Below are 10,398 nucleotides of genomic sequence, written 5' to 3' on the forward strand. Positions count from 1 at the left end.
TCTTAGCATTACTTAACGTCATATTAGTTCATTGGTTAACTTAGCTAGCAGAGGAACTCTGTTGGCTGTTATGAGATTGAATTGAGTTAAGCCAATTTTGCAACATAACGGTACTGATCCCTGGTTAAAGGTGACCCCCTGTGAATTTTTGCCTAAGCTCTCAATAACGCTTAGAATCACTAGTGACTTTGGTGGTCTGATCTTGACCTGCGGCGGGACAGATTCCAACTCCACCTTTGAAGTGGAATCATGTTCATGGGCTATGACACCGAGTTGACTAAGAACACAGACTATGAGTTGTAGTCCAACACAGCGGACTTTTAAACAGTTTTATTTAACAGGTTATTTGTGAGACTTGATTCATAATGTATGCAAGTCTAGATTAGACACACTGAAGAAAAAAAACATCAATTTGAAGGTTTTAAAAAGTAGACTGTTTACATAAAAATGTGTTTATATTTTCTTCGTATTAATTATTGCTTCACTGAAGACTGCAAGTTGTAGTGTGTCTTACAATATGCAACACTAAATCTGTCCAAAAGTAGATACTTCTACATATACAAGGCACAGTTTAGTGTGTTTGTGTGCACACACAACCTGATGCTGTCCTTGTATCTGGAACACAGTAAGTGAGTTTGGCATTGCTAGCCAACCAGGTCACTAATGACCACATGGCCAATTAGCAGAGCCAAACAACAACCGGATTCCCTTCACCTCTGCCTGCAAAACAACAAGCATTCATCCAAATCACTGACGGGAAACTATGAGGAAAATCTGGGCTGAGGGGCCTCAGAAGCAACAGACAAAGATAAATATGTGTTTATATATATATATAAAAAACACCCAGCACGCCCCTGCGGGCGGTTTATCCTTCAAGCTCGGGTCCTCTACCAGAGGCTTGGGAGCTTGAGGGTCCTGCGCAGTATCTTAGCTGTTCCCAGGACTGCGCTCTTCTGGACAGAGATCTCCGCTGTTGTTCCCGGGATCTGCTGGAGCCACTCTCCTAGCTTGGGAGTCATTGCACCTAGTGCTCCGATTACCACTGGGACCACCGACACCTTCACCCTCCACATCCTCTCGAGCTCTTCTCTGAGCCCTTGGTATTTCTCGAGCTTCTCGTGTTCCTTCTTCCTGATGTTGCTGTCATTCGGAACCGCTGCTTGGGTCTTAATGCCACTATAAGCATACCCTATTATTGTTATCGAAACAGTCTTCTAACAAACAAACAGGTTATGATAATAAGCCTGTGTGTGTGTGTGTGTGTGTGTGTGTGTGTGTACGCGTTTCAGAAGTGACACCGAGTCCCACTCAATGTGACAAATCCAAAATGCAGAACTAATTTCAACTGACAGGTATGATGGCTCAATTTAGCACTACTGTTGTCATGGTAATGCCATGCATTTGTCTGTGTGTACACCTGAGAGTGTGCATCCGAGAAACAACAGACTGTGAAAACAGGCTGACATCAACACCTAAGGCGACCATTATGCCAACGACTTGGAGATACACTATCTGACGCCCCGACTAACATTATAAAAACATAAATTCCTCATTAAAGTTGGAACAGTCACAGCAACAGGAAGGATAACACAGCTAGATAACAGTATTTTTTATAATGCAGTGACTCAGATACATGTATTTATTTAAAAAAAATTTCTTTGCAATGTTAACAAATGATCCATACAAGTGTAGATTCATCTAACTGCAACAATTAGTCAATTAAATGTAGTCAACTTTAATCACTGAATCTGTGAATAACAGTTTATACTCAGTGATGTGCCTGGTTATAGATAGGATATGTGAGAATTAAAATGTGTTTTAGCTAATCAGACGTGAGGATTTCATGTCATACAAGACAGAAAGTGAAAAACAATTAAAAAGCTTCACTTTGATTCATTAAGGAAATACCAAGCATACTAATCAATAATAAAAATGACGAGTAAGTGCATTGCAAGATAGGATATAATATAGAATATATACAATATATAATGCTTTTAAAATCCATCTGTTCGTTCAAAAAGCTCTTGATGATTTAATATATCTTGTGGCAGCCAAGTATGTTATGTAAGGACAGAGTTATGTCCCAACATGGCTATTCCACATACCCATCTCTAACCCAGGCAATCATATAGTCCCTACAAACTAGACAGCCTAGTACATTCAGCACATTCAGAAGATCTTTGAATTTCTTTGAGATGAGAAGATTCAAGGAACCTCAGAGGGCTCAGTGAAACCCTTCACAAAAAGTCCATTAACAGTGAAGAAAACCTTGGTGCACATCTAACTGTCATATTTTTACTACTACACACAGTGATGTCATTTGAAAAGCCCTCTGGCTCAACTGAGAAATATTACGCTATGGTGTTATGAGAAAGAAGGAAAATTAGCAGGAAAATTAGACAAAATAGTTCAACTGTCTTGTGCTATGCCAACCAGGTTTTCTTTTGCAACCCGGTTTATGCTGGAGTCTATCATAGTTGCTTCAGGCAAAAGAAAAACTGGGGTGCAGTGAACACCAAAATGCTGCCATAAACTCCATCTAAATGTAATGAAATAATAAAAAACTAGAGTCCATAAAGCACTAGGATCACACCTGTCTCAGAGCAAGTTACTTCTCAAATCATGATCAAACTTGGCCTTCATTTTGATGTAAGATGCATATCTGAACCCTTTCGTGTTGAAAGGCAGACATACAAACACCTGCTTTTGTAGGACATGCACACACACAAGGTAAAAACAATTCCAACCTTACTACTGTGGTGAGTAAAAATGGCATGCACTTCTGTAACACATAAACGATAGTAACAAATCAAAACAAACCAACAGATGTCTAAGCATAACATCTAGTTTAATTAATAAAGACATTTGTTGCAGTAGAGAATTTAAAAGCACTGAGAGATGGCCCAGTCCCTTGGCCAGCTGGCTTACCTTGGGAAGGTATGTAGCATTTTGTATCCTGTCCACCATCTCCTGTCCGTCAGGGTGCACGGCCGCCACATGGGACCACATCCTCTCCCAGGTGACACTCTCGATAGGAAAACCAGATCGATTAACGTAGAAAAGAACCCCTCCATCCTTCTCCTCTTCCTCCTCGGGGGATCTCGAGCTGTTCTTTGGGGGAGACAAAGAGGAGGACTCCTGGGTGCTGCAGCGGAGGAGACAGTGCGAGCTGGTGCTCTTGGACCGGCCATGCCTGCTCAGCTTGGCTGTAGAGGTGCCAGTCCGGTTTGGGGAGTTGGGTCCAGTCATTGGCCCCAGGAAGAAGTAGAGGAGGAGGAGGAAAAGTTAGGGCAGGCAATCTTCCTCCAGCTACAAGAGCTTCTTTTTGTTAGTGAGCAGTGCAAAGCACATGTTGATCTTCAAGGTCTAACGTGGTAATGGGGGAAAAAAAGGAAAAAGAAAACGCATTAACTCAACTATGCTTTTTAAAACGACAGTACATGTACATGACTGCCCAGCAAGGATCACTACAAAAAGTGTTTGTATAACACAGTGGGGATTTTTTCAGGTACTTTCCACTGAATTGTTACAAAAAAAAAAAATCAACGTTATCCATATTTAAGAAAAGGGGTGATTGTGATAAAGAAGCCAAAAATGCAGCAACAGTCGACAATAAATGTACCAAAAACAATATATGCATAAATAATAACTTCTGATTCCAGAGTAGCTCAACAGCTGATAAAAAAAACCCTCCGAGCATTAAAAATCAACATTAGCAGTCATATAAACTCATGAGTATGAAATACACAGTATTTATTTTGCAACGACACAATATAGCAATCTGCGGAATGAATTGATTAAATCTCACTAAAGTGTAACTTAACAAGGCAAAGGCAACTTAATGTCGACTTAAGTTTTTCTTTTGATTGAATCAGCTGAAATATCCCAACCGTTATCATCCTGACCGTATCGTGTTTTCCAGGAAGGCTTCTATTTCACATAAACAATCGGACTCCCGGTTGAAAAGGCATTAGATCTGAAAATCAGTCACCAAGGCGAGGTGTGTTCCATTCATAACAAAGCGGCGTTGTCCACCACAGGCTTTATAGTCTTGTTTTGGTTCAAGGCTTTGTAACTTCACCTCTTCTGCTATATGTCAAGCTAGCACAAGCTAACATTTGCTAAGAAGGAATTAGAGCGCGATTCCTTTCAAAATAAAACCAGTACTTTGGTCAATCGTTCATAACAACTGATTACTGCGAATCACCAGAGAACACTCACAACTCCATCATTTGCTTGCCTGTAAGGCTTCTAAAACGTGTTAAAAGTAATTACGCACAGAACCGTAACGAAACAAATCATTTGTCTGTGGATATGTTTTTATTTTGATAGCGCCGTCCAGGAAGTTCCCCTCTACTGTTTTTGCTAGCTTTGCCGCTGTATCTCGGAACACTGCGGGGGCCGTTGCCTCCCACCACCACAATACGGGGAAATTACCTCGTCTCTGCATTTCTCTCTGTCAGCAGCCTGCAAGGAGCCTCGATATCAGCTACCTCCTCAGAAAATCCAATTTCATGGTGATAAAAACGCTTCTTTACCCTCTCATGTGATTAAATCATTGGGGATAAAACGGTCCTACTAGCGGCCACTGTTCTCCCGTATCTGTCCGTTGCTCGTATCCCCTACGGTTGCCACTGCTCAACAGCTTCTCATTGGTCGAGCTAACAAAGAGAGGCGGGTCAGAGAGTATTCGCTACCTTTTTTGGATCGGGTGGTGCCCTCTGATTGGTTAATTTTGATGGACGAAGAGGTCAACAAGTGATAGATCTGCAACAAATTGGATTTTCTTCCACTTGTTATAACTGTTGATTTGGAATATATTGTTTTAGGGGCTGGACGCTTTTTCTTAGTAAGAATGAGTTTAAATACATTGGAAGAAACCTAAGCAAATAGATAGACTACAGTCAAATTATTCTAATGGCATAAATTTATAACCACACACATCCCATAATATAGAGTTATCAGTTTTATTGTGATTTCCAACTGTCAATAATGAATGCATTTTTTTAAATAACAAAAAAAATATTATTATTTTTTTTACTGATGTTACAATTATATGTGAAACATACTAGAAACAAAGTAGACACGTGAAAACCTCCCACCTAGCATTAGATGTGTGGCACAATAATATACAGGACCTGTTGGGTTTTTTTTAAATAAAAATTGTCATATTATGTGTGATATTTTTGTGGCACTCGACGCAGCAATATGAATAATGGGCTGCTACATTTGCAGTAGTAACGTAACTTGACTTAGAACTCCACCTTATGGACAAATTGTTTGTTACAGCACACAAACAATTTGGCACACCTTAGTCGTTTTCTCTTTTATAAGAATGGCTTCTTGACAACCACCTTCCACTGTCAGCACGTCTGATGCCACTTCAGCAAACACCAGATGAATGAACTGAAGGTCTAGATCCATCTCTCTGCACTATTGCTAAGGAGCACTTTTGACAAGACAAGAAAGTGTTGCTTTTTGGAAGCAAAATATACAGAAATCAGAGGTGGCTCAAGACTTCTGCACAGTACTATATGGATGTCGCCTCCCATATAGTACTGACTCCCTAAACATGGTGGATTGTAGAATAGTGTAAAATTATTCCACACCTATTTGGCTTGATTTACTCATAAAAAGACTCCATTTTGACATATAAGGAAAATCATCAGAGGGCCAGTAGCATTACAATTACATTAAAGATTAAATGGGAAACAGGTCTGTATGAAAGTTCTTTGTGTTTTATATTCCAGCTGGTCAAACATAGACACTTAGAAGACTTGCTGAGAAGACTGGTGGAGTGAGGAAGGAAATGATGTGTGAGGTGTATTCATTTTAATATTTCAACTTTATTGTGGAGAAAATGAAGAAAATATTAAGTCTTCATGAACAAGAGAGAGATTAACATGTGCTTGTGCAACATTTTTAAGTTACAGTGAACATGTTGAGCAAAACAATCAACCAACTTATGAAAAAACTCATTGGAGACTCCATTTCCAGGAGAAAATGCTCACTTAGGCTATGTTCAAACTGCAGGTCTTAATGCTCAATACCGATTTTTTGATCAAATCTGATTTTTTTTTGTCTGCTTGTTCACACTACAAATAAAATGTGACAGCAAACGCGCTCTAGTGTGAACCCTCAAAGCGGCCCACATGCGCATACGAAAGTGACCCAGGTCGGATTTGAAAATATCAGATTTGTGCTGTTCAAACTGTCATACCATGATCGTATATGGGTTGCATAGGGTCAAAAAAGTCGCATTCGATGCACTTTCGCCTGCAATGTGAACGTAGCCTTAGATTCATGTGATGGAGCTGTACAAAAAGCTTAAATTTAAAGGATCGATATCAAACCTATGGCCCAGAGGTCAGTTCTGGCTTTGCAAACTCTTAAATTTCCAAAGAAGCCTTTACCTAATCCATTTTTTTCCCAGAATCTATTACGATTACTTGTACGTCATGAAATAATAACGTGATTCAGAGAAGACTGGTTCAGCGTTCAAATACAGTTTCCTTACATACGGGAAATAGCTCATAGTTTATGAGGCAAAGGGCTGAGAGTAAAACCCACAGCTGGAGTCAGATCTAATTCATCCTCTGAAACTCCAGGTGCAGGGGTGAAACGAAAATGCTGAAGGAGAGTGGTGAAGAAGAGGAAGAGCTCCATCCTGGCCAGACTCTCTCCGAGGCAAATCCTGCGACCTGTAAGAGACAATTGAAGAATAACTTCAGCTGTCCTGTCAGCAGATGTAACCTAAACAGAGATGGCTGAGCTCACAAACCTGCAGAAAATGGAATGAAGGCATCTCGCTTAGCAAACTTTTTCTCGTTGTCCAGGAAGTGAGCAGGATAAAAGCTGTGTGGTCTCTCCCACTCCTTGGGATCATGCAGGACAGATGTCAAGAGAGGAAACACCGTGGTTCCCTGCACAAATTACAATACACAGACTGCTAAAACCTTTCCCCACCTTGTATTTACATGTATTTTATCTGCATTTATGTTTTCCTACCTGCACTACCAAACCATCACCCTTTACACATAATTATCATAAAGAAACAATCCACAATGCAGTTATATTTTGTTGCACTTGATGGCTTAGTGCAGGCCAGGTTTTTTAAAAGCGGTAGGTGTGTTATGCAGTCTTACCTTCTTGATAGAGTGACCCTGAAAAATGATGTCTTCGGTGGTTTTGTGAGGAATTCCAGTGGGAACAATGCTGCTCAGTCTCTGTATCTCATGGATGACGGCGTCAGTGAAGGGCAGGCTTTTCGTGTCTGCAACCTGCACCTGTCGATCTCCTATGACTCTCGTCAGCTCCTCCTGGACCTCATCTGGTGTATAAAAGTAACAATAATTAAATTTCATCCCTATTAGAATCACTCAAACACTCCATTTTACAGTATTTTCACAGAAATCTATGCAATCTTGTAAAAAAAATTAAGTGCACGCCAGTTGAAGTAATAGTTCTTTTTAAATTATTTTATCAGTCTCTCACATTGGTGTAGAGAAATTTTGGCCCACTCTTCTTTATAGTGCTGCTTTAGTTCATTGAGGTTTGCAGACATTCAGTCAGGCATGGCTCTGTTAATGTCTTGTCACAGCATTTCATTTGAGTTTATGTCTGGACTTCGACTGGGCCATTGCAGCACCTTGATTGTTATCTTTTTCAGCCATTCTTTTGGAGAGCCCAGTTTAGGCCAATCTGGGACAGATCCTCTGACATTTGCTATAAAATACTTATGATCATTACAGAGTTACCCAAGGTACCCAAGTCCTGTGACTGGAAAAATCAACTGCAAATCATCACTCCTTTAGCACTGTGTGTGAGTTTGTCTGAGGTGTTTGTGCTGACATACTGTGTTGGATTTGTGCTTGATGTGGTACTTTTGCATTATGATAAAACATTTCTAGTTTTGTCTTGTCAGTCAACAGGATGTTGTCTCAGAAGTCTATGCTTTCTTTTGGCAACTATTTTAAACAAGCCGTACCTGTTCTGTCTTTTTTTAATTGTAGAACTGCAGAATTGTACTAGAATAAACTGGTTTTTAATTTGGGGTGCATTTACTGGAACTTCCACTCCAGGGAAGAATGAAGCCCTCAGGTGTATGTTAGTCCACACCTGAAGGCTTCAGTCTAACAAACTATAAAAAATCTGTCTTCATTCAGTTGCTCACACTTGCTAAAGATCAACTAATCGTGCTTTTGATTAGCACCTTATTGATTGGCTGCTACTCCTAAATCCCATGAAGGGAATAATTTGTGTTTCACAGGACTAAAAATAGAGTACTTTGAAAACGTGATTTTTCACACGGCTATAAATGAAGGTGACATTATTTATTTGATTTTGTTTTTGTGACAGTGATTTGATTTCATTAGCACATTGAAGTTAAATTTTTAGGCTCCTCACCCTGAATCTTTGGATATTTGGCCATAAGCAGAAGTCCCCATCTCAGTGTAGTTGATGTTGTCTCAGTTCATTACTGTCATCAAAAGGTTATCATCATGGAAATGACTGTTGGTAATCCCAGATTCCTTCAGACATGCAACAATAAAATGCCAGTAAATCTAATTCCCTTAAAACTGACAAAATGTGTACTTTGTTCTTACTAGGACACAGCATATTTGTTTAGTTAAGCAGGAACGTGCACAGCTTCACCCTGAGCTTCAGTTAATAATTTCAGACTACAAACTTGACAAGTGACAGAGATGCCAACCTCCAGAGTTTGCTTGCGGAGCAGAAAGGCATCCACAAAGCCTCTGCACATCTGTGGGTTCAGAGTCTCTTTTAAATGACTGAAGATGCCAAGGTTTTGTTTGCTACTGGTAGCAGACATTTCGAGCAGTTCCTTCCTGGCACCAATCCAACTCAACAGCGCTGGACACATGTTGTACATCTGTCAAAAATTATATAACCACCAGTAACTAGAATAATATTTTGTTATTTGCAACAACTGATGCTTTATGTGCTTATGAAAGTAACTATAGAAATGACCTGTACTGAAGGAGAACCCAAAAGTTTAGCAGCTCTGCTCATTCGATCTACCAGAGATGTAAACTCTGGATCATTATATTCAAATCTGCTTCCATAGACAATGGAGCAGATAATATTAGAGACTGCATATGATAATCTTTGGTTTGTATCAAAAGCTTCTCCTGTGACAAGACAAGTGAAAGGAGTGAAAAACAAATAACAGTCAAATTAATCTTCATCAACCTTCATTAATTTTTTTTAACATAAACAAATCTTACCTTTGAATTTCTTAAAAACCTCAATGAGGTATTGACATTCTTCAATTATTTTGTCCTCACATGCTCTCTTGCCCATCCCAAAGTCTCTCAGGTTAGTCAGTGCAAAGCGCCTCATTTCCTTCCATGAATCACCGTTGGACCACACAACCCCTGTAATGAAGTGTGTATAGAGTTTAAATAACAATAATTTAAGACACATAATGTGGTTATGCCCATTTTTTATTTTATTTATTTATTTATTTTTACCATTTCCATGGTTCATTTGATGCACAATTAGAATTGGATCTCTGTCTCCAAACACTTCATCATAGTCAACAAGTGCCTCCTTCACTGTCTTGTATCCTGCCAGCACCACCACTTTTTGGGGTCCAAGATAGACAGTAAAGACTGATCCATATTTCTTGGACAGCTAAGAAGGGCAGAATATGTTGATATTTTGACACACATTAGAGAGACCCTGGAAGTTGTAAGAGCTGCATGGAAAGCTGAATTTATAAGTCAGCCTAAAAGAAAAGCAGCCCAATAGCTTTACCTCACCTCCAATAATGTTTTGTAGGGTCTTTTCAGGTTCATCTGAAGCAAGTTCCCAAACAAGGGAAGTGGTCTGGGTCCTGGGGGATCCTGGGTACTAAAGCTAGCAGAGGAGATTAAATAGATGAGCAGGAGGACCGTCAGAGCCCCCAACAAGAAGGTAGAACTGAAGGCCTGAAGAAAAACATTTAATATCCCCATGATTTTCAAGTAAAATATACACTCTGTTACTTGCACTGAAAACTCAGTGACTGTGAAAGACACTGCACAGGGATAAACAGTGCAAACAGTGTTCTGTGGTTATGAATGAGTAAATGATTAATGTTGCAGTTAGTACTTTGGTCTGTGTCAATATTATATTTTCAGGATGAAAAAAAAAAAAAAAAATAAAACACGTATAAATGTGTGTACCTGATATCAACACAGTTATTTGTGTAAACACTTTAAAGTGCAGCATTTTTTTTACTATATTTTAACATTATTTGAAACTGAAGCTCATTTTTTTGTATTGACTTTTAGAGTTGAATATATGATAAATGTAAAGAGCATTTATATTTTATGCTTTTCTATAAGACTTCCAAACCGGAAGTATGTCATAAATCAGAAAGTACGGTAAATA

At 39.3% G+C, this 10,398-nt stretch overlaps 1 protein-coding gene and 1 pseudogene across 6 annotated transcripts in view; both read right to left on the bottom strand.

Annotated features, from left to right (window-relative positions):
- vash2 (vasohibin 2) overlaps positions 1-4,670 on the bottom strand; it is a 28,790-nt gene extending 24,120 nt beyond the window's left edge. The window contains exons 1-2 of one of the 6 annotated variants that reach the window (XM_026142576.1): positions 4,438-4,670; positions 2,929-3,366 (exon numbers count right to left, since the gene is read on the bottom strand). In XM_026142576.1, coding sequence (XP_025998361.1) covers positions 2,929-3,249 — 321 coding nt within the window. In that variant the 5' untranslated portion in view covers positions 3,250-3,366; positions 4,438-4,670. The other 5 variants (XM_026142580.1, XM_026142581.1, XM_026142578.1 and 2 more) reach the window with 5 other exon arrangements.
- Positions 4,671-6,206: 1,536 nt separating this feature from the next.
- On the bottom strand, positions 6,207-10,052 carry LOC113006547 (cytochrome P450 2K1-like; annotated as a pseudogene).
- Between the last annotated feature and the right edge of the window lie 346 nt (positions 10,053-10,398).

This window comes from Astatotilapia calliptera, chromosome 15, assembly GCF_900246225.1.
Source record: "Astatotilapia calliptera chromosome 15, fAstCal1.2, whole genome shotgun sequence".
Lineage (NCBI taxonomy): Eukaryota > Metazoa > Chordata > Actinopteri > Cichliformes > Cichlidae > Astatotilapia > Astatotilapia calliptera.